Source organism: Procambarus clarkii, chromosome 87 (genome assembly GCF_040958095.1).
Source record: "Procambarus clarkii isolate CNS0578487 chromosome 87, FALCON_Pclarkii_2.0, whole genome shotgun sequence".
Lineage (NCBI taxonomy): Eukaryota > Metazoa > Arthropoda > Malacostraca > Decapoda > Cambaridae > Procambarus > Procambarus clarkii.
In genome coordinates, this window is record NC_091236.1 from 9388345 (window position 1) to 9413631 (window position 25287).

Here is a 25287-nt window from a genome sequence, read left to right on the forward strand (position 1 = left end):
TTTGCACCAATGTGCTCGCAATAGAATGTTCTATAAGAACATATGTATTAAAGGTCACATAAGGATGCGTTCGACCGGCAACATATATAAAAACTACGTCGATTACACTCGTCGTGTCAATAATACAATTGTTTTACCACGATGATTCACTGCCACGCCGTTTTCTTTTATAAGCTGTTCGGCTATTAGAGAAAACGTAAATTTCATAGCAAACATTTGTAAACTATTCCCAAGTTGATCGGATAATAAATGGATTTTATACAAATATTTTTGCTCGTGACTCGCTCGAGGGGCACGCGTGCGGTATGATTAATAATATTGGTGCCAACAACGGTCTGCTGGAAAACGCCAAAGTGTTAAGCTTGAAGCTGTTGTCCCTTGTATATGTGTTACATTTAACTTTTTAAAGAAGTGGTCTAGACTAATATATTTTAATTTGTTCAGTATTTTAAAAATTTTCAATGAAGTCAGGTCTATAGTGTCTGGTTTGTAGTGTTGTTAGTCTTTTGGTCCTCAATCGATCCTTATATGAGAGTTGACTAAGTTCTGGCATGTTTTTTGTCGTACTCCAAAGCTATTGTTCTTTTTAAGGAGAATTTGTAGTTATTGTTAGTTAAAATGAGTACAGTAAATTTTATAAACAAGTAATTCAAACTAATGAATATGTACTGTTGTTCAAATTTGGATATTGGCTATACAACTATGATGAGATCGACTTTTCATGAAGACTTTTAGGTAGTACAATAAGTACGTACAGTGCTATAGGTGAATGAGTAACACCAGGTGTTTAGATAAATGATTTAATTATACAGTTTACATTACGAGGAGAATAACAATCACGAATATAATAATATGGTGTGAAAATAATTGCAGAACTAAGTCAACTAGACTCGGGGCTATCAGCACCGAGGCATGACAGGCGAATCTCATCGAAACTTAAAATACTGAACAATTTGAAGGATGTTGATTCAGACAACTTCTGTTTGCAGTGTTGTTAGTCCTGAGTCACTGTTTCTGGCATGAGAGTCGACTTAGTTCTGGAATTACATTTGTCGCCTAGAGTTGAACTTTCACCAAAGCAGATGCCTTTCTGAAGATGAGGTCTCCATGCCTGGATGCAATAATCCAAGTGGGGCTGGAGAGGATTTGAGTTCTTCTATTCCCCGAGCTTGGCCTAGGGCCAGCGCACCGGAGTTGTACAGTTGAATAACTTCCTCATTTTCCTTGAAGGCAAAGATTCGTTTGACTATTTTTAGGGTTTGGTTCGCTTTGTTTTTTTTTACTTCAGCTCCCACTTATTGTACAACTTTTAATGATTGTTGGATTCTTACTCCAATTAGGTTCTTTTCTTCCTCGATCTATTGCAAGGTTTAACGGCGTTGATTTGTTAATCATCACCATCACTACACCCATAATTATCACTATACATCCATTATCATCACTATTTATATACAAGAATATATATTTATATACAAGAAGGTATGAAAGCATACATACATTAGTGATTAAGTGAAACTTTCTTGCAAAGCCACTTAAACGCATAGCGTTTCGGGCAGGTTCTTTAGCTAACAAATAAATGTAAGGATAGGTAATAAATAATTTGTGCAGAACTGACAGTAATCCTGCCCTTAAGCGGGACCAATCATCATGGTAGGAGCCCCCCATTGCATTGTTTTGTCCTGGGCCTACTATGCTGTCAACCATCACTATTTACAGAGTTTCCTGCTTTAACTGCAGCTCCGGTTTCTTGTCCCTGCTGGTCTACTGATCCATCTGTGAAGTATGTGAAGCTGTCGGATGCCATGTTTGCTTCTATATGCATCTGTGCAATGTTACGTAGCAGATGAGGATTTGTCTGGTTCTTCTTTCCTTCAAGAGCCATAATCTTAAAGTCTGCTGGCGGAGATTCCCAAGGGGCTTGCATAACAAAGTCTGCATGTATTTCGTCGACACCCCTCTCAGTGACTGTGTTTGTTATATCGAATGTATTGATGGTGTTTATCGCACAATGGGTCCACCTGTTGCTATTGGAGGCTCTTCTGTCCAGAGTTAGTGCTCCAGTGATTATATCTTTAAGTGAACCATCACTATCCCTACATTCATCATTATCATCAGCACCATTATCATTACCATCATTATCCCTACATTCATCATTACCATCACTATCATCATTTATCGTCATTACTATTTCCTTTTCTTCAAATTTTCAAATCTTTTAGACAAGTCATCAAAATCTATGTCTTCGCGAGTGTTTGTGTTGTTGGGAGAATTTTTGGGAGTGGCAGGCGGGAGGAGATCGTCTGGCAACTCTGGCAGGTCTGGCAACCGGTACTCATCTTGCTCCCCTACCTGTTACATTTGACAGGTGATGTTTTATATATATATATATATATATATATATATATATATATATATATATATATATATATATATATATATATATATATATATATATATATGCACAACTTGCCTAAACACGCAAGTGAAGTTATACAACTTTAGAACACTTTCCCACCAGGAGACTCGAACCCTAGCCAGCACAGAAGCCTTCCAGCAACTGGCACAACTGTTAAAGGCGTACCTGTTATGTCAGTTGCTGGAAGGCTTCTGTGCTGGCTAGGGTTCGAGTCTCCTGGTGGGAAAGTGTTCTAAAGTTGTATGTGTATATATATATATATATATATATATATATATATATATATATATATATATATAACTGAAAACTCACACCCCCAGTTGCATATTGTCTTGGGGACCATTCAGGCTTGTTCGCATATATATATATATATATATATATATATATATATATATATATATATATATATATATATATATATATATTAAAGCATACAGTTGTTTCAATATTAAGAATAGTACAAGATGATGAAATGAAAGATCGTTAGCAAAACTATATAATTGACTGGGGATTTATTTTATATCATAAACAGACAGCTATAATTCAGATTAATGACAGACGAAATCAAGAATTCCATTTGATGGATAATGACGATTGATACAGTTGAAAGTTCAACTCACACTAGGGCTGCCAGAGGTAATATGGGGCAGGTTTAAGAGGTCCTCTTGCTGGGTGTGGGCGTCATGGAGTGGAGCGTTGGGAGCCATGTTGTAGGGAGTGGTGGAGTAGGCTGGTGGGGGAGGAATGCTCATACCATTCTCCCATTGGTTACTCCCACTAACACGCTATACAAAGGAAGGTAAACACACGAAGTAAACAATAAACAAGCCTAATTTTATAATACTTTTAAAACACATTAATAACAAATATTTGTTCTAATATACTCCAACAAATGGTCATATAGCTGCGTTCCTCTACTCCCTATATTTCTAGGATTCTATATATTTCGATGCCTGCTGGAAGGGTATTATATAGCTGTGGACCTCTGATGTTCATATAGTGTTCTCTGTGCCTGTGGCACCTCTATTCTTCACTGGCTCTATTCTGCATTTCCAACCATATCGTTCGCTCCAATATGTTTTTGTTTTACTGGGTTTGGCAAGCCATCAGCTTCCTGTCCCCGTCGAAGCCACTAGATGGCAAGTGACCCTCAGGTAAATTCAGGAAAATCTTATTAAAATATTTTTTATAGCTGTTGAAAATTGTCATTTTATAATTAAAATGTATTGGTAGATAAAGGAAAATTGTTAAAGACTCAAATTTAATATATATATATATATATATATATATATATATATATATATATATATATATATACATATATATATATATATATATATATATATATATATATATATATATATATATATATATTTTTATATATATATATATATATATATATATATATATATATATATATATATATATATATATATTTATATATATATATATATATATATATATATATATATATATATATATATAGATATATATATATATATATTTATATATTAAAGTTCTCTCTAAAAATAAGGGATGCTACCATTTATGAGGCCTTCTGCAATCAGTACGCCCTTGTATTACCGGTTACTGATGGCATGTTACAAGCAACCATAGAGTGTCATACAACCATACCTTACCTGTATACTGCTATACATCATGTCCAATTTTGGGTCGACGTAGGCATCATGTGGTCGTGGATCATCGTAGCCAGGGCACCTGTAGTGGCCCTGATGTGCCCCAGGACAGACATGGTGGCCCTGATGTGCCTCTGGACAACAAAAGTGATGCCGATGTGCTCCTGGGCAGCCATTGTGGCCCTGAGTGGCCCCTAGCCAGCCAGACTTCTCTGATGCTCCCCTTCGGGTCACCGCTGTTCCCCCCACACAACCCTGTATAGTGAAGGGAGGAGAGTTGTGGCAACATTGATTAATGTGGAAGTTTGTTACTAAGATTTGTAAGACATTGTGTGTGTATTTACTATCTGTGCCTGCAGAATCCAGTTATTAGCTCTTGGACCCCGCCTTTCTAAGCAATTTATTTTTCCTCTGTTATGTCTACTAACTATATTCCTAACACACACAGTGAGACCGTCCTCACCCAGTCATTTGTTTCTGCCTCGGTCGTGTGTGTACTCACCTAGTTGTGCTTGCTAGGTGCGTAAGCTCTGGCTCTTTGGTCAAAGAGAGAGAAAGAGAGAGAAAGAGAAAGAGAGAAAGAGAGAAAGAGAGAAAGAGAGAGAGAGAGAGAGAGAGAGAGAGAGAGAGAGAGAGAGAGAGAGAGAGAGAGAGAGAGAGAGAGAGAGAGAGAGAGAGAGGGAGAGAGAGAGAGAACCCCCCCCCCCCCCCCCAAACACACAACATTCCCCAGAATGCCACATACTGACAACCGGCAGTCGAGGCATCAATCCACCAACACATTATTATTAAGATTATTACTGCATTAACAGACAAGGTAACAAATCAGGAGGAGCAAATCAAGGAACTAGTGAAAGAAAATGAGGCATGGAAAGTGAAGTGTGGTGACTTTGAAGAAATAAACAAGAAGATAGACTCATATGGTGAACAACTCCAAGCAAGCCTAAGGGCTAACATAGAGTTAGGTAAGGATCTCCAACTGGAAACTTCACTGACAACTCACATAGAGGAGGTGAATAAAGAACTAGAAAAGTATAAAGAAGAAATAAAAGCGACATATGCTCAAGTTGTAAAAGAGAAAGAGACTATCAAAGAAGTGTGTTCGGAAGTCAAAACCAGAAATGACCAACAAGAAGCAGAAATTAGGCAAGCAATTAGGAAAGAACTGGTTACCAACAGTAAACTGGTACAAAACACTGCAGATAGAACTAAGTCCATAATCATTTTTGGATGTTTAGAGAAGGAAATTTCATCTAGGGTGGACCGAGCGGCAGAAGAGATGAAAATCATAGAGAAAATAGTAGGTTTAGGAGAAGGCTCAAAGGAAAATGTCAGTGATTTTAGAAGAATAGGAAAATATGAGAAAGAAAAGAACCGCCCCTTAAGGGTGACCTTTAATGGAGTGAAAAACATGATGGAAGTGCTAAGAAATGCCAGGAAACTGCAGAGTGATGAGGTTGGCAAATCTTGGTCAATAAGACAAGACCTCTCCAAGGAAGACAGAGAAAAGGTGAAAATGAACTTAATTGAGGCAAAACGGCTAAATGGGGATAGAAATGAAGAAGACAGAAATTCTTTTTTTTACAAAGTGACAGGGACTGGAAAGCTTGTGAAATGGTACATAAAAACAAAGCAACAAGATCAGTAGTGGAAGGGGGAGTAAAGAGCAAAGGAAAAGGGAACATGTTCCTGAAAATTGTATATACCAACATAGATGGAGTGAGGTCAAAAACTTTGGAGTTGCAAGATATAATCCAGCTTAGGGTCCCAGATATTGTTGCATTATCAGAAACGAAACTTGAAGGAAATATAATAAATGAAGTCATATTCCCAAGAGGCTACTCAGTTTGGAGACGTGACAGGAAAACTAGGAAGGGAGGAGGAGTGGCTGTACTGGTGAAAAAACACCTGAAGGTAAAAGAGTTAATATTTGAAAACCCTCGAGATATTGACATAATGGCATTGCAGGTCTGGAATCAGGATGATAACCTGATAATTGTAAATACCTACAGCCCACCAGCAAGCAACACGTGGACAAAGGAAGAACTGGATGACAAACAAGAGGGCCTCATAATGGTCATGAGAGATATTATTGTACAAGCAGATAAAGATAAATCACGACTGTTGATACTGGGGGACTTCAACTTTAGAGCAATAGACTGGGAGGCCTATGAAGCAAGAACGGAGGACTTTTGGACATGCAGATTTGTGAACCTCATTCTGGAGACATTCTTGTATCAACACATAAAGCAAGCCACAAGAATGAGGGAAGGAGATATACCGTCAGTACTGGATCTAGTATTCACCAGGAAAGAAGAAGAGATTTTTGACATCCAGTACCTTCCTCCCTTGGGAAAGAGTGATCACGTCCTGTTAGACATTAAATATGCTTTAAGATATCATCTAGAAGAAAATGGGGACATTGAAACAGTTGATAAACTCGATTTAAAGAGAGGCAACTATGGGGAACTTCGAAATTTTTTTAATGAGTGTAATTGGACAGAATTGTTGCTAGGCAGGGAAGTAAATGAAATGTATGCCAAATTTTTAAAACTATACGAGGAAGGCACACAAACATTCATACCAAAACAGAGATGCAGGACCAGAAAACAGGATTGGTTCGACAGAAATTGTGAGAGGGCAAGAGACCAAAAGACACAAAAATGGAATCAGTATAGGAAGAGGCCAAACCCCCAAACATACCAGCGATACAAAGATGCGAGAAACAATTATACAGCAGTAAGGAGAGAGGCAGAAAGAAATTTTGAAAAAGGGATAGCAGATAAATGTAAAACAGAACCGGGCCTATTCTACAAATTCATAAACAACAAATTGCAGGTAAAGGATAATATCCAGAGGTTGGAAATGGGAAACAGATTCACGGAAAATGAAAAGGAAATGTGTGAAACATTAAATGAAAAGTTCCAAAGTGTGTTTGTACAAAATGAAATCTTCAGAGAACCAGACACAATAAGAATTCCAGAGAACAACATAGAGCGGATAGAGGTGTCTAGAGATGAAGTGGAAAATATGCTAAAGGAGCTCGGGAGGAACAAAGCAGCTGGCCCAGATGGCGTTTCACCATGGGTTCTGAGAGAATGTGCATCTGAGCTCAGCATTCCACTTCACCTGATCTTTCAGGCATCCCTGTGTACAGGAATCGTAGCAGACGTGTGGAAACAGGCTAACATAGTTCCAATCTACAAAAGTGGCAGCAGGGAAGACCCCCTCAATTATAGACCTGTATCATTGACAAGTGTAATAGTGAAAGTATTGGAAAAGCTAATCAAAACTAAATGGGTAGAACACCTGGAGAGAAATGATATAATATCAAACAGACAGTATGGTTTTCGATCAGGAAGATCCTGTGTATCGAATTTACTCAGTTTCTATGATCGGGCCACAGAGATATTACAGGAAAGAGATGGCTGGGTTGACTGCATCTATCTGGACCTAAAAAAGGCTTTCGACAGAGTTCCACATAAGAGGTTGTTCTGGAAACTGGAAAATATTGGAGGGGTGACAGGTAAGCTTCTATCATGGATGAAAAATTTTCTGACTGATAGAAAAATGAGGGCAGTAATCAGAGGCAATGTATCGGAATGGAGAAATGTCACAAGTGGAGTACCACAGGGTTCAGTTCTTGCACCAGTGATGTTTATTGTGTACATAAATGATCTACCAGTTGGTATACAGAATTATATGAACATGTTTGCTGATGATGCTAAGATAATAGGAAGGATAAGAAATTTAGATGATTGTCATGCCCTTCAAGAAGACCTGGACAAAATAAGTATATGGAGCACCACTTGGCAAATGGAATTTAATGTTAATAAATGTCATGTTATGGAATGTGGAATAGGAGAACATAGACCCCACACAACCTATATATTATGTGAGAAATCTTTAAAGAATTCTGATAAAGAAAGAGATCTAGGAGTGGTTCTAGATAGAAAACTATCACCTGAGGACCACATTAAGAATATTGTGCAAGGAGCCTATGCAATGCTTTCTAACTTCAGAATTGCATTTAAATACATGGATGGCGATATACTAAAGAAATTGTTCATGACTTTTGTTAGGCCAAAGCTAGAATATGCAGCTGTTGTGTGGTGCCCATATCTTAAGAAGCACATCAACAAACTGGAAAAGGTGCAAAGACATGCTACTAAGTGGCTCCCAGAACTGAAGGGCAAGAGCTACGAGGAGAGGTTAGAAGCATTAAATATGCCAAAACTAGAAGACAGAAGAAAAAGAGGTGATATGATCACTACGTACAAAATAGTAACAGGAATTGATAAAATCGACAGGGAAGACTTCCTGAGACCTGGAACTTCAAGAACAAGAGGCCATAGATTTAAACTAGCTAAACACAGATGCCGAAGAAATATAAGAAAATTCACCTTCGCAAATAGAGTGGTAGACGGTTGGAACAAGTTAAGTGAGAAGGTGGTGGAGGCCAAGACCGTCAGTAGTTTCAAAGCGTTATATGACAAAGAGTGCTGGGAAGACGGGACACCACGAGCGTAGCTCTCATCCTGTAACTACACTTAGGTAATTACACTTAGGTAATTACATACCTGCGATGCCTCATACACCCAGATCTGGTCTGACTTTCATCTCACCTAAGATAACACCTGACGGATACTGATCATCTTACCTCTAGGGGTCCGTCAGTATCAAGAAGTGACTCCTCCCTGCTGGACCCCTCTCTCCGCAGTACCTGTGCAAGGCAAATCAAAGCCCAATACAGTTAAATAAAATTACTAATTATTGTCCAAAACTTTATTTTAATTAGTTTTTTTTTTTTTTAGATATTCGAGCACCCTAAGACTCTGCACAGCCCAGCGTTCTGCTGCAGGAACGCTGGATGAAAACTCATACAGGCATGTAATGTAGTGCAATAACAGTACTGCTATTTGCCCATCACAGACACCACCTGTAGTGTGAACTAGCAATGATTTCCCAATACAAAGTTATGATAATAATAGCTACATATCAATACCTATAACAACACTGACATACCACCAACCGTAGAGACCTTCCTCGAGGACTCTGTCCTAAGTAACTTTAGAGCCTTGTCAACACCCCTAGAGAAGTTAATTTACGTCGATTAGGAGTCGCTGGTCTGCGTAGTTAATTACTGTCTCCGGACACGAGAACCGGTTTGTTTGGTACAATTTTGTTTTGACTAACCCGGTGCACTAAGACTCTGGGACTGCAGCTTCTGTTTATCACTAACAATGACATTTAAATATACTTATGCACGCATCTACCACTTCCTGGCATACTAAACATAGCATACAGGAAATACATTCGCTGTACTCCAGTGATGGACACAGATGCGTACATACAGTATATTATTATATCTAGCGCTTCCCCGAGACATCTAAAGCTACATTTCCGGGTTCGAATCTCCCGGCGGGACATGTATGGTTGGGTGCGTTTCCTATCTAATCCCACTGTTCACCTAGCAGTAAATAGATACCCAGGAGTTAATCAGCATGATGTGTGGTTGCATCATTAGGAGGGGTCAGCAATTCGACCCTTGGGTCGATATAAGCCTAGCATGAATATATATATACACTGGCTGCCTGTCCCTGTACTCAATGTATTATTATTATAAGCTGGTGTGTGAGGCTGACCTGTGGATCAGGAACGTAGTTGATGTTGTAGTTCTTAGCGATCTCCAGCAGGTACTCCTCCACCAGCACCTTGGACGGGGCCTGCATATTCAGTCTGCTGATGAGTCGCTTACTCACCTTGTCCACTTTCTGACCCCGACACCCCTGACTCACAAAAGTAATAAACACATACATTAATAAATTTCATTGAGTCATTATAACCGGAGCATTTTAATGCCGGAAGGTAAACATAATAATAATTACTAGCATAATATGTTACATAATAATTGTAAACAAATATAATTAATGGATCATAATCGGAAACATTTGACAAAGCAAAACCAAATAAATCAACAGACAAATGTCTTATTTTACCAATATATTGATTAACAAACAAATGAAATGAAAATTCAGATAAAATCAAATCCAGTGTCTTTGCTGCCGGACAAATTATATCTAAATAGAAATAACCAGACGCATTCATTGGTAAAATCCTCTAGAGAGGCTGCATCCGTAGATAATTAAAGAGCTGTGAACCAGACATACAACCGATTCAATAGACACCCAAACAACCTATAGACTCCCTCGACGCGTTGACGTAAAGACGAAGGTCAAATGACGCAGCATCCGGATTACGTCGCCGTCAACTGTAAATGAGCTCTTGAGAGTGGCCATGATGCTGCGCAGTTTGATCATTGTTGCGATTTGATGCAATTGTCACCTCAGCTCTAGAACTACAGCAACAGCTTTTTATTCACCTTGTTACTGTAAACATAACACGAACACCATCGTATGACTCCCACAATTGGTCGAGTGACGTCACTGGCGAAGGATCAATTTGATTTGACCAGTCACAGATCTAAGCAATAAACACAACAGCGAGCTAAGGCGCGCGCACACACAGCTAGCATAGTAATGAATATTAAACCGAGTCATCAGCTGAAGGTCACAACTTTCCTCTGGTACTCTATGATACATACACCTGCTCGGTTAGCAGAAGGTTTAAACCTAGGATTATAGGTGCCCGGGTGAGTCTAAACTCTCACCTTCCACCTGTCCCTAAGGACTCACCTGGGTAACTCTAGAAGCTCACGTGACAACCTATAGAGATTCACCAGGGTAGCTACAGACTCACATGGGTACCTAGACTTACCTAGATACCCAAAGATTCACCTGGCAACCTATATAGACTCATCTGGGTATCTATATACTTACTTATAGGCACTTAAGAGACTCACCTGAGTATAAGGCTTGCCATACTTGAGTGTGAGGTGGTGAGAGATGGTGTGTAGCTCTGGGACGTCAGTCTGGAGCCTCGGTGACACCCACAACAAGGACGAGATGGCCTCCGACAGGCCCTCGTCCAGGCCCCTGTAGTGGCAGGATACTGATTAATGTGACTGCTTGAAGCCGAGTCAGTACACACGACTGTAAAGGCAGATGTAATGAGACGAGTGCTGGCATACATGGTATGTAACGAGAACACCAGCATTTGGGATAACGGGGTTGAGGATGCAACTCTTGTTCCGGGTAGTGCATCTAGATGAGTACAGTAACACACAATCCTGGAGTATGCAGCTCCAGCCTGGAGTCCATACCTAGTTAAACACAAGACAAAGTTAGAGAAGATTCAGAGGTATACCACGAGACTAGTCCCAGAACTGAGAGGTATGAGCTACGAGGAAAGCCTACGAGAGATAAACCTTACGTCCCTGGAAGACAGAAGAGTAAGAAGAGACATGATAACCACCTACACAATTCTCAGGGGTATTGACAGGGAGGACAGAGACAAACTAATTAGCATGGGGTGGAACACGAACAGGGGGATACAGGTGGAAACTTAGTACTCACATGAGCCACAGAGACATTATGGAGATTTTGTTCATTGTCAGAGTAGTTAGCAAATGGAATGCATTAGAAAGTGATCTGGTGGAGGCACACGCCATACATAGTTTCAAATGTAGATTTAATAGAGGCCAATAGGCTTCAGAACCTGCACACCAGTTAATTGACAGCTGAGGGGCGGGACCAAAGAGCCAAAGCTCAACCGCGGCAAGCACAAGATGAGTACAACTAGGTGAGTATACACTCTTCCTCCACCCCCACTCCCCCCTTCTCTCTCTCTCTCTCTCATATATACATAAACACAGCCTAATTGGACAATTTCATGTACCTTTTCCCCATGATACAAACAATGACCCACCCATTCCAGAAGTACATTTTCTTTGCAATCCTCATATTACAGTTGACTTCGTCTGCTCTGCTATAAACAATGAAATTGAAATAATAAATGTAGAATAACGTTACGCCAAGAGGAAATTAAAGTTACCTAAGCTGCTGAAGGAGACCGAAGCGAGAGAGTACCTGGTCACAGTACATCTCCGTCAGCTCCAGCGCCTCCACCAGGTAGTCTTCTCTGATGATCTGCTCCACACGTATCTTGGCCCGTGCTGTCTGCATGGTGATTCATACAAAATATTCATCTTGTACACACTATAATGAATTATAGGCTGTAGGATGCTTAATACATGAACTAAACTCAACTGTGTGATTAACAAATTGTTCCATAAAAAATACACCTTTCCTCAACTAATATTTCTAGTGTGGACAAGATGGGTTGGCATTATTTATTAATGGGCTTTGGTGTAATTAAACCAAACCTGGGCTTTGGTTTAATTACACCAAAGCCTGTAATTAAAGCCTATTAAATACAGGCTTTGGTGACTAAGTAGTAGTCTAGATGATCACTATAACGAAGAACGTATCAAGCAAGTTGTAAAATCAATAAAGAATGTGCAGGGAATTGTTAAGTTACACAGTGAACAGACATCTTTAACAGGGAAATGTAACTACTGACTTATGTCAAATTATTGTCGCAATTTAAGTTAATGTTATGTCCTTCAACACACCTTGACTGTCTGTCTATGACTGTGTGTCTATCACACACCTGACTATCTCCTACTAACCTTGCCTGTGGTGAGGTAGTCGACTATCTCCTACTCACCTTGCCTGTGGTGAGGCAGTCAACTATCTCCTACTCACCTTGCCTGTGGTGAGGCAGTCAACTATCTCCTACTCACCTTGCCTGTGGTGAGGCAGTCGACTATCTCCTACTAACCTTGCCTGTGGTGAGGTAGTCGACTATCTCCTACTCACCTTGCCTGTGGTGAGGCAGTCAACTATCTCCTACTCACCTTGCCTGTGGTGAGGCAGTCAACTATCTCCTACTCACCTTGCCTGTGGTGAGGCAGTCGACTATCTCCTACTCACCTTGCCTGTGGTGAGGTAGTCGACTATCTCCTACTAACCTTGCCTGTGGTGAGGCAGTCGACTATCTCCTACTCACCTTGCCTGTGGTGAGGCAGTCGACTATCTCCTACTCACCTTGCCTGTGGTGAGGCAGTCAACTATCTCCTACTCACCTTGCCTGTGGTGAGGCAGTCGACTATCTCCTACTCACCTTGCCTGTGGTGAGGCAGTCGACTATCTCCTACTCACCTTGCCTGTGGTGAGGTAGTCGACTATCTCCTACTAACCTTGCCTGTGGTGAGGCAGTCGACTATCTCCTACTCACCTTGCCTGTGGTGAGGCAGTCGACTATCTCCTACTCACCTTGCCTGTGATGAGGTAGTCGACTATCTCCTACTAACCTTGCCTGTGGTGAGGCAGTCGACTATCTCCTACTCACCTTGCCTGTGGTGAGGCAGTCGACTATCTCCTACTAACCTTGCCTGTGGTGAGGTAGTCGACTATCTCCTACTCACCTTGCCTGTGGTGAGGCAGTCAACTATCTCCTACTCACCTTGCCTGTGGTGAGGCAGTCGACTATCTCCTACTCACCTTGCCTGTGGTGAGGTAGTCGACTATCTCCTACTCACCTTGCCTGTGGTGAGGCAGTCAACTATCTCCTACTCACCTTGCCTGTGGTGAGGCAGTCAACTATCTCCTACTCACCTTGCCTGTGGTGAGGCAGTCGACTATCTCCTACTCACCTTGCCTGTGGTGAGGTAGTCGACTATCTCCTACTAACCTTGCCTGTGGTGAGGCAGTCGACTATCTCCTACTCACCTTGCCTGTGGTGAGGCAGTCGACTATCTCCTACTCACCTTGCCTGTGGTGAGGCAGTCGACTATCTCCTACTCACCTTGCCTGTGGTGAGGTAGTCGACTATCTCCTACTAACCTTGCCTGTGGTGAGGCAGTCGACTATCTCCTACTCACCTTGCCTGTGGTGAGGCAGTCGACTATCTCCTACTCACCTTGCCTGTGATGAGGTAGTCGACTATCTCCTACTAACCTTGCCTGTGGTGAGGCAGTCGACTATCTCCTACTCACCTTGCCTGTGGTGAGGCAGTCGACTATCTCCTACTAACCTTGCCTGTGGTGAGGTAGTCGACTATCTCCTACTCACCTTGCCTGTGGTGAGGTAGTCGACTATCTCCTACTAACCTTGCCTGTGGTGAGGTAGTCGACTATCTCCTACTAACCTTGCCTGTGGTGAGGCAGTCGACTATCTCCTACTAACCTTGCCTGTGGTGAGGCAGTCGACTATCTCCTACTAACCTTGCCTGTGGTGAGGCAGTCAACTATCTCCTACTAACCTTGCCTGTGGTGAGGCAGTCGACTATCTCCTACTAACCTTGCCTGTGGTGAGGCAGTCGACTATCTCCTACTAACCTTGCCTGTGGTGAGGCAGTCAACTATCTCCTACTAACCTTGCCTGTGGTGAGGCAGTCAACTATCTCCTACTAACCTTGCCTGTGGTGAGGCAGTCAACTATCTCCTACTAACCTTGCCTGTGGTGAGGCAGTCAACTATCTCCTACTCACCTTGCCTGTGGTAGTCAACTATCTCCTACTCACCTTGCCTGGGGTGAGGCAGTCAACTATCTCCTCACCTAGTTGCCTGTGGTAGTCGACTATCTCCTACTCACCTTGCCTGTGGTGAGGTAGTCAACTATCTCCTACTCACCTTGCCTGTGGTAGTCAACTATCTCCTACTCACCTTGCCTGTGATAGTCGACTATCTCCTACTCACCTTGCCTGTGGTAGTCGACTATCTCCTACTCACCTTGCCTGTGGTAGTCGACTATCTCCTACTCACCTTGCCTGTGGTAGTCAACTATCTCCTACTCACCTTGCCTGTGGTAGTCGACTATCTCCTACTCACCTTGCCTGTGGTAGTCGACTATCTCCTACTCACCTTGCCTGTGGTGAGGTAGTCTGCTATCTCTTTCCTGGCCTTCTGAGCCAACTCTGTTTTCTTCTTCTCCAGCAACTTGAGCCTATTGATGGCAAGTCTCAGATTGGTCTTGAGTTTGTTATAGTTAGGTCCTGAGGCGAACATGGTTGTAGAGGCAGGGAAGGAGACCAGCTTGTACACAGATGAAGCACGTATGATAGTGCAGAGCTGCTAACGGGGGCAATAGGTATCACCCCTATATCTTAGATAACAACTGATCAGCGTACTGGATACTTATTTACCGAGTCATGAGATTGTTTTTTTGAGGACTTGCAAATGATACATGTAATAAAATTGTATTACAATTTGAATGCTGGTTTAAAGATTTATGAAGTAGTGAAAAATGGGATAAATTTAGTGTACAATTGGTAATGCACAAAATGACAATAAACTAGATAAAAAGAGAAAGTTAAAGACTTTAGTAGTGTTAGCAACCCGCCAAAAACTCTTAAACCAAACTAGTAATACTGTATGGAAATACAAATGCCTAAAAACTAATATGATGCACCGAGCATGTCTGAGGTAAAGAAATACGACGTCAATTGAATAAACAATAAAATGCAAACATAATACGGGATCAAGATATATGCGTACTCGCATATCATTTGAAACCTTGACATAAAAATGATCAATATTGTAGGTATACTGACAGCTGAGTGGACAGCGCTCGGGTTCCTAAGGTTCCGGGATCGATCCCCGGTGGAGGCGGAATCAAATTGGCAGTTTCTTTCACCCTGGTGTCCCTGTTCACCTAGTAGTAAATAGGTACCTGGTAATTAGACAGCTGCTACAGGCCGTTTCCTGGGGGTGTGTAACACAAAGGAGGCCTGGTAGAGGACCGGGCCTCGAGAACGCTAGGCCCCGAAATCATCTCAAGATAACCTCATGATATACTCTGTAAAACCAGGCCTTATGTGCCTCACATTGTACTATTATTCAGAAACTTCCGGTTTCTGCGCCGACCTCTTACCCAGAATTATTCAACAAAAATTATAAATTTGAACTTAAAACAAGGCCCAACATCAGACAGCATGTAGTCACCTTATCCTCATACCATCTATGCAATAGACCACGCCACCTGCTTAAATGTACCTGCGAGACGAAGAGGACCTATGTGCTGCAGCTCTCTACGACGGACACTGCTTTTTTTTCAGGGATATTCTTGCGCTGGCCTAAAGTCTCTGGTTCTCCCGCTAGTGATGCAATTTTCAGGTATGCGCTCTAAACCAGTATTTTACTCGTTTCAGTCTTAGGACTGGTGGAGGTCAGTACCATTTCACTATCTACCGGCGCTGTAATATCTTCTTCAGATGATCCTGGCAACGTTGTGGTTTTTGTTTAGTATAATTTTCCTTCTCCGGAGCCCGCTGGAACAGTTGCTTGCGTGCCTGACGGAGATTGTCCCGTGCGATAACGAAAAGTGTCACCAAGTCCTGTGGCAATGCTACGTAGAGGCACACATGACCCATCAGGTCATCCTGGCCATGAACACCTTCCAGGGGATAAATAGTGTGTGTATCGCTCCCAATTTTCTGTGCAATAGATGGGGCAATACAGTCAGGTCCCCGTCCTGGCCATAATGGTCACCTGGCTCCTGGTAGCGGCCGCAGTTGCTCAGGTCACCATAGGCTGTCAATGCCAGAAAATTGGTGTTGACGGCAACATAGACGTTCCTTGATAATGACAGGTCTTGCATATTGGTAATAATTTATCTTTCATAATTAGTAATTTTGTTTACAAGTGAAAGCATAATTGTACATAGCTGTAGGTGGTGGTGAGGGATGAGAGATGTGGAAGGGGTGAGAGCAACGTTAGTAGTAAAGGTTTGAGGGGGTGGAAGTGGCAAAAGGGAAGTGGTGCATAACTTGCCAAATACATAAACATTGAAAACTCTTAGTACTCTTTAACATTATATTGTAGAATGTCACTAACAGATTTTCAACCTGTATCGAGATATTCCGAATTATAAATATTTTCCAGTCTTCCACACTGCTAATGTACTGTACCTGTAACCCAAGATTGTCTATGTACAAGTACTATAACAATTATGTGTGATGCAAGTAATGCTAGAGCTGGAGCATTAATTACACCGACAGATTAAAGTGCTCTAGCAATAATGCTACAGCACTTTAATCATCTGTGCTCAAGTACTCGACAACATCTCCAGTACCTGTTTACATCTCCAGCTCTGTTCATGTAGAACATAAAAGTGCTCTGGGATAGCATTGTAAAAGCTGGGATAGCATTGTAAAAGTTACATTATGTGTAACATCTCTAACCATGTAAATGAAAAGAAAATATTTATGTACAGTACTGTGCTGTTGGCATTGCAAAGGAATGGCTACTTCTGTGGTAGAAATAAGATAACCCCAGCTTTTTGTTGTTCATTCCAGTATTTCTACATTCATTCCTAGTTTGCAGTTCCCCTACTCCTCTGCAAATAACTTGTCTACCAATTTCAGCAACATCCTTTAAAGAAAATATTTGAATACCCATTACAATGCTATAAGGTGAAATTAAATGCAACAACTCCTGTACATTATATATTTGTGAATTAAATTAAAATTGGGATCATCTCCCACTGTACAAATTAATCATTTCCCTTACAAAACACTTAACGATTCCCAATTAAATTGGGAACTGTATTAATATTTATAATACAACTCTTGGGTAACTCGTATGTTCAGATCACTACTGACCATGAACAATCCATAAGTATAAGTACTTGTCAGGCTCTAGAGTATCCCTGCACGTTATGGAAGGATTCCTTGCCACTAATAAAATTTTATGCAGTCAGGGATCTATTTCATTCATATACAGTAGCAAGAGCAAGCTCAGGCTTGTCATAACCCAATTCTTCTGGAGTGCTGATACCAAGATCCTGCAGGGTTGGGTTGATCTCCTGTGGGATAATCAAGGTTATCAATACTACTTCACACAAATATTAATAGTTCACATTTACCAGACCTGTGTGTAGGATTATTTTAAGAGTTTGAGCCCTGGGCAGGGAGGATTGACTAGGCACTAATCTGTACACCCAGCAGTAACTGGGAACCTGGTTGTAAATAAATTTTTGAGTCAAAAATAATTGGGTAAACCTTAACATGAGCTCAGAGCCTGCTAACAAGAGTCAGAATGTCTATTCATGTACCAACCTGTACAGTATTTAGAAACCATAAGATGAATACAGGTTAAAACTAGATACTGTACTGTTATATTGAAGCATATTAAAGTAATTGCTTGCCTGCTTACCTCATTTGAAATGAGGTGCTTATCAGACATCATACCGACATCAAATTTTGTACCAAATCAAAACAAAGTTAAAGGTGAAATGACCCTAGAAAATTTAACCTTCGTGTTCTAATGGTACTAAAACACGTCATCTGATTATTATTCATAAACATTCATACATTCATTGCTATCACACAGTCCATAAAAATTTCACTAGTTGTTGCTTCTATTAAGAGAATTCATTTGCAATCATTTTGATACAAAATAGTTATAACTCAATAACATAGAAAACAATACGTTTGTAAAAAAGTTTAGCATCACTGAGCTGCCAGGGAAGCCCAGAATGCAGACGGTGAGTCACAATAACGTGGCTGAAGTAGTGACAAAACCACACATCAGAGAGTGAAGAAAGGACACCATTTCGGTTGGTTACTCAACTTCATAATGGGCCAGGATGGACAGAAATGTCGGCATTTCTTCACTTTTCGATATGTGCTTTGTTCAGAGCCCAGAATGCTTACTGACAGGAATGCAATGAGGGGTTGAACTGCCAAAGTGTTAATAAAGTCCTAAAAAGTGGTTTCTAAACAATTTAAATATTAAAGGTATACATAGGAAAATGTAAATAGGTGGAGCAAGTACCTGTAGTCTCAATATCAACAGCCCAGTAGTGAAATTGAGGAAAAATAAAAATGCAAACATGATTTGTTTTGCTAGTGCCCAAAAAAAAAAAAATAAGAAAGAATTTCCATGGGGAAAAAAACAGAGGTGCATATTAGTGCAGTGTAGATATATGCAGAAATTATTAAATTTCAGTAGAGTAAAAAGAAAAATGGAAAGCTTAAAATAGGCATGCTAGCATTGGAAGATATGCTGACAAATGATGAAGGTGGGAGAGGGGGGGGGGGGGGGGGAGACAAGAAAAAAACAAAATTGTGCAACAAGTTCACTGAAGAAAGAAATAACTAAGTTTAACACAGGAATGTAATGTTAGTGGTATAAACTGCATATTTGAGTACAATATACAGAACTATAATAAAACTACTGAAAGGGAACAGGAGTGCATTTAGAGTATAGTACATTGTGTGAGGATGTACATAACATTATACATTGATGTGCCTCATAACTGCCTCAATTATGCATGTACATTACATGCATATACTTATACTGTAATTAATTATAACAATACCAACTTAATACCTTTCCCACCCCATTCACTAGTTATTGAACTCCACAACACTCACTCCCCCTCTCTTCCGACACCACTGTATAACTTGTCTGACACCACTGTATAACTTGTCTATACTGTATAACAAACCATGTTATGCATATTTTCAGTTTGCATGCAAATGTTTCCTTTCTTCTTTCTTTTACATGGAAAGAAGATTAAGCTTTTTATATTTAAACAAATTCAATGCCTACACACTTTGAAGTATGAAGCATTAGGATGATGCAAATGTGGGTACCTAATATTTTATTACAATGCTCACTTATTTCTACCGATTTAAATAATTAAATATAATTGTAATAAAATGAATCCCACATATGATCATACTTAAAAATTGTAGCTTCCAAGAAAATAATGCAGCATTTTTTGGGCTATTACAAATTTGTGAAAGTTTTAAATGGGCTACAATGCTTTATTTCAATAAGTACAATACTTTTTGGACTTCATCAACATCAGGTATTAGATACTAAATGAAAATCAGCAAAAAATAAAAAAAAATGGTACTCGACTACGGATAACAAATACTGTAAGGTAAAATTATGGGCGAGTCACTTTCAACTCACTTTTACAAAATAAACTGCTGTACTACAAGAATAAAAGTTTCCAAGTCAATACCTAAGATACTATTCAACAACACATGCCAAACCCACCTGAAGAATGTATGGGTAAATAGCCTTTTCTTTGCGACCGCACTTCTCCTTCACTGCCTCCAAAAAGCGAACTGCTAGAGCAAAATCGTTGTTGCGCCTACAGGCCTTCAAGGCAGCAATGATAATCTTAGGCTCTGGCACCAAATCCATACCACACAAATCGTTCATGGCCTGGAAAGCAACATAACAATCCTTTAAAGTATTTAAAACATTAAAGCAAGGACAAGATTATATTACACATTTAATAGGTTTAAGGCTAAAACTGGAGCCTTGTATGTACTGTAATTGAAAATTAAGATTTTAACTAGTCTGAATTTTGAGTTAGGTATGCAGGATGCAGTGTGGCCTCTCACAACTTAGTGCCTAGGAATGGGGTAGTCAATTTTATCATTTAAAAAAAAATCCTTAAATTTCATTTAAATGTGCCATTATGTAATAGTATTGAATTTAAGGTTAACTATATAGGCTTTGGCTATAACTTATCAGAGATATCTAAGGACCAGCATATTTTGGGATACAAATAGTGTGGTCAAATTAGTATTGTACCAAGAGTGTGAAGATTAATATAATGAACAGCAGCTGCTGTAGGTGGAGTAATAGTGGCAGCAACAGCGGAGGCAGCAGTAAATGTACCAATATAAAATCCATTAGTGTATGTCAAGCAGATCTTGCTCTTTGAGCCACACCTCTTAGTTACTGGTATTTGTACCTAGTTACCTGGAGGTATTTTCGGGCTTAGCATCCCTGCGGCCAGGTCATACTAGAAATCAAAATACAGTGTACCTGTAAACATGACTAAGAGTGTACTATGTTGTATACAAAATTCTAAACCCTACACTCACCTTACGAATTTCCCAAGCATCAATTTCAGGCCTTGAGAAATAAGCTTCATATCTAGCATCCAATTCTTCGTCAGTCTCTTTCGAGTGTTTGGACATGCTGCGGCTCGCTGTGGCTGCAAGAGAAATACTGTTATGCTCACTTGCTATTTTCCTACACCCTTTCTCCAGAAAATTAAATTAATTTATCAGTGAACTAAAAGAAACTTTTTAAAGCTTGAGCACTGCCACTAGGCCACTGCTTGGTACAGTACATAAAGAAAGCAAAAGTGTAAATAATTATGTACTAGCCCAAGCTAAACCATTTGAACAGTTCACAAAAACTATTCAGCCAAGCAATGGAAATAATCTGGCTTCTAAAGAGCCAATACTAAACTTGGAGATATGGAAAAAAATACCACCATAGCCTAGAGTTAGTAGGTTTTGATTGCTGGCTATCAAGAGAGGTATCCCCAGGCTTTCATGCCATCATTTTAAGAGGTAACTAACACATTTACACCTATGTTAATTATCTTTGAATCGAACTTCATATTTGTGGTACAATATTCTAAAAGTTTCCAATGCCTAAAGTACTTTACAGGTAGATGTTGAAACATGAAATAATTTATAACTAATGAACTACATTTCAAATGTGTTAGGAACGGTGCCGTACTCCCACCTACCACGGCGCTGTATTCTCAGCTACTACAATACTGTATTCCCAGATATTATAGTTCTGTATTCCTAGCTACTACAGTATTGTATTCCCAGCTACTACACTAGACGTCCTTCAGATGCTTACAAAACAATGGCAAGCTAAATTAAGTCAATAGGAAAAAATTGTGTTTACTCTTGTGGATAAACAACGTTGAGGTGGAGAGAGAAATTGTGGCAAATTGAAATTGCGGAAATTGAGAGAGAACTCTTCATATCATGGAAGATTTTACCTTAAACAATTAAAACAAAAATGTGTTATCTACCTGATAAAAAGCAGACTGGGGGACAGGAAGCCGTAAGACTTACCACGGACACTCTTGCCGAGGGCGTACATGTTGTAACCCATCCAGTTAGTGGCCAGATCCACCGGTGCTTAACCTGAGCGAGCACATGACCTCCCAGCTATACAAGCCGTTCGATTAATGGTTCGCGTTTACACAAGCAAACATGTCCGGTGAGCGGTGAGAGTCGGGTCCCAGGAGTGGTCACCAAGGTGGTGTGTGTGTGAACATACCTGCAGGTAGCCTGGAGGTGGTGGGGAGCACGGCGGCCCTGACGAGGCAGGAGGCCCTGGTGATGGAGGAGCGCAACATGGTGGTAGGAGAGGTGGATGACGACCGCCGGCTGCTGCAGTAATGGTGGCTCACCCACACAACCACACTCTCTCTTTCTCAGAACCTCCTCCACTACTTCTCTCATAACTATATATTTTGCACTAATATTGTCAAAAACTTATTACAAAAATTAAAAAAGTTAATTATTATGAATATTCTTATTATTCTATCTAAAATCAAGGTTTCGTATCCATTATTTTTCATTATTATTATTATTCTCAGTATTATCATTATAATTATGTTTATCTATTATACTTTATATAGTATTATGTTGAATAAACGAGTAAGAACTGGGTTGTAAATCATTGATAAATATAAAAATAACACACTGATAGCATTTAAACCCAAAACTCTAAATATCTTTAACACACAAAATGAATTACTATTGTCATCTTACCATCTCATTTATCTTAGACAAAAGACAAGTGAAAACCCTTAAGATAATAAATAAAGGCTTGTAAGATATAGAATGGAAGTTTAGGGGTTCTGAGGACTGGAGACGCTGCCGCCCGGCCTCCCCCACTAGTACTCACCTAATTGTACCTCAAGGTATAATTCCCGTTGTCGAATAGGTCAAACTATTGATCTTGATGCAACCCCACAACAGTTGGTTAACTCCCGTGCACCTATTATTATTGCCAGGTGAATAGAGGTATTAGTTGAAAGAAAACGTGCATAATGTACCATTTCTATCCCGCTCGAGGATCGAACCCTGGATCCCCGATTATGAGTTACAGGCTCTAGAGACTACTATAGGCTCTGTTATATCAACATTTGAAACTTTGGGAGGGCGATTAATACTTGTGCTTGGGCTAAATATTTATTTAATAATTAAATGAACATCTAAGTAATATAATTGAAAATAATAAGTAAATTATAAGGCTTTCAATAAGTGGCATAACTGAAAGTAGTAGATAATAAGTGAATTACAGTATAAGGTTTACAATAAGTGGCATTATAATTGAATTAACTGTACTAAATGGTAATGTATCCGCCCTCCTAAGGTTTCCCAAGGTCAAGAAAACGGTCAATGTAGTGTCCTCACCTAACCTGCCAGCGGACTCAAAACAGAAAACGGGACAGTACGTCACTTTCGTACGTATGACAATTCTAGTACGACAATTTTTGGCTGTATGTAACGCATACGAGCGAAAAGCGACGTTCTTTGTAAGAGGACAGGTTATCTTGAGGTTATCTTGAGATGATTTCGGGGCTTTAGTGTCCCCGCGGCCCGGTCCTCGACCAGGCCTCCACCCCCAGGAAGCAGCCCGTGACAGCTGACTAACACCCAGGTACCTATTTTACTGCTAGGTAACAGGGGCATAGGGCGAAAGAAACTCTGCCCATTGTTTTTCGCCGGCGCCCGGGATCGAACCCGGGACCACAGGATCACAAGTCCAGCGTGCTGTCTGCTCAGCCGACCGGTTCCCAAGGTTGATGTATAACCTGTAAATAATGGATAATTATAATTAGTCTTCGCGGGAAACTAGCCTAATTTACAGTGTATCTAGTGTAACAGGTAAAACAATTCGTAAGTTATAAAACTTATATATAATAAGTAAAATAAGCCACAGGAAATTCACAGAGAAGATTGCTGTGGGCGAGGGGACCGGGGACGGAGCGGCGAGCTCTCGACACGCCTTCAGGGCGGAGCATGAGGGTACAGTGATGTAGGGAAGCCCCATATTTCCTGGTCGCCTGAATCACCATCTACATTGTTTGGTGGTGTAGAGCATCTTCTGTCTTCAACGTCATGGGAGATCTTGCTATCTCCCCCACACTCAGCACTGGCGTCCTTCACGTGATGTTTCTTTCCTCCGCTGTCTCCGTTGTCCGCTTCTGTGTTGCCTCGCCAGTTGCGTCCTATCTTGCTTTGTTGCTTGCGTTGTGGGCCCCCTGCTCGTCATCTACTGCACACGTGCTTGTTCAGCAAGCTTAGTTGCAGGTTTGGTTAAGTCTCACTAGAAATATCAAATAGATATTTGTTTCTTGTGTGGTGCCCATGGGTTCTGTTCAAGCTTCCGGATTATCATTGCCGTTCAGAATTTGATAGATACAGAGTACACTTGAGAGTGTGTGAGGTGCTTAACATAATCATGGATTGCAGTAAGTTGAATTGAATTGAAATTGAAATAAGTTTATTGAGGTAAAATACACACAAGGGGATGAGGTAGCTCAGCTATTCTCACCCCGTTCAGTACAACGTGTTCATACATATATAGACACACATCACAAACATTAAACATATTGCCGGACATTCTGAGAGATAAACATATACATTTCCTCTTTTATACAGGTAATTTTTTGCAATAGGTGTCCTGAGTAATTGGGATTTGTTATTGTTCTGATTGCTGATTTATATCGAGTAAGATTGCGTCGTATGTAATTTTGAGTTGTAGATGCGCGTAGGTGAGATGGGTAGGTGGGTGAATAATTAAATATTACCAAGGCAGAGCAAGGTATCGAATTGTAGAGAAAATGTCTGCTGTTTTAGAGACTTTCTCTTATATTTCGTATATGACAATTTGTTGTTCGTATATGTTCAGTTTTTTGTCAATATGAACAGCAAGCAATTTCCCATTTACTCTGCTCTTAATTATTGCTAATTGATAGTCTAATTTGATTGAGGGACTTAATTCCGAACAATATATAAATTATTTTTTCAATGTAAGGGTAAGTTTGTTCGCAGTCAGCCACAGTTGTAAATTTTTGAGTTTTGTATCCACTGTGTCATTTAGAATAAGTGAGTTAGCATTTTATAAAATTATGAAGGTTGTATCATTAGCAATTAAACATAATTGGTTTCAGGTGTTGCGTGACACTTAGTAATCACTGATGTAAACGAGAAAACGGAATGAACATGAATACTACCCTGTGGAACGCGTACACTGTTAACTGGCAGTGTGGGTTGTGCTTGCGGGGGTTGAGCTCTGGCTCTTTGGTCCCGCCTCTCAACTGTCCATCAAACTGATGTAAAGATTCCTGAGCCTACTGGGCTCTATCATATCTACATTTGAAACTGTGTATGAAGTCAGCCGTACTGCCTAATGCCTAATTAGGTATTAGACTGCCATACTGCCACATCACTGCCAAATGCATTCCATCTGTTAAC

At 40.3% G+C, this 25287-nt stretch overlaps 2 protein-coding genes across 4 annotated transcripts; both read right to left on the reverse strand.

Moving 5' to 3' along the window:
- Nucleotides 1-784: 784 nt before the first annotated feature.
- Nucleotides 785-15132, reverse strand: LOC123747052 (IST1 homolog). Of its 2 annotated transcripts, none has more exons than XM_069317381.1 (8): nt 14879-15132; nt 12007-12131; nt 10916-11048; nt 9699-9842; nt 8714-8776; nt 4057-4308; nt 3037-3201; nt 785-2349 (listed from the first exon to the last, which is right to left on the reverse strand). In XM_069317381.1, the coding sequence occupies exons 1-8, from the start codon at nt 15020-15022 to the stop codon at nt 2185-2187; spliced, it is 1191 nt and encodes a 396-aa protein (XP_069173482.1). In that variant the 5' UTR covers nt 15023-15132; the 3' UTR covers nt 785-2184. The 2 variants fall into 2 exon arrangements, with proteins under 2 accessions (XP_069173482.1, XP_069173483.1); XM_069317382.1 differs by lacking the exon at nt 14879-15132 and adding an exon at nt 12644-12677.
- Nucleotides 15133-17447: 2315 nt separating this feature from the next.
- LOC123747051 (Cytochrome c oxidase subunit 5A) lies at nt 17448-22236 on the reverse strand. 2 transcript variants are annotated; one of them, XM_045729031.2, is made up of 4 exons: nt 22076-22236; nt 20869-20981; nt 20027-20197; nt 17448-17819 (listed from the first exon to the last, which is right to left on the reverse strand). In XM_045729031.2, exons 1-4 carry the CDS (start codon nt 22152-22154, stop codon nt 17724-17726), a joined length of 459 nt encoding a protein of 152 aa, XP_045584987.1. In that variant the 5' UTR covers nt 22155-22236; the 3' UTR covers nt 17448-17723. The 2 variants fall into 2 exon arrangements, with proteins under 2 accessions (XP_045584987.1, XP_069173474.1); XM_069317373.1 differs by lacking the exon at nt 22076-22236 and adding an exon at nt 21868-22017.
- Between the last annotated feature and the right edge of the window lie 3051 nt (nt 22237-25287).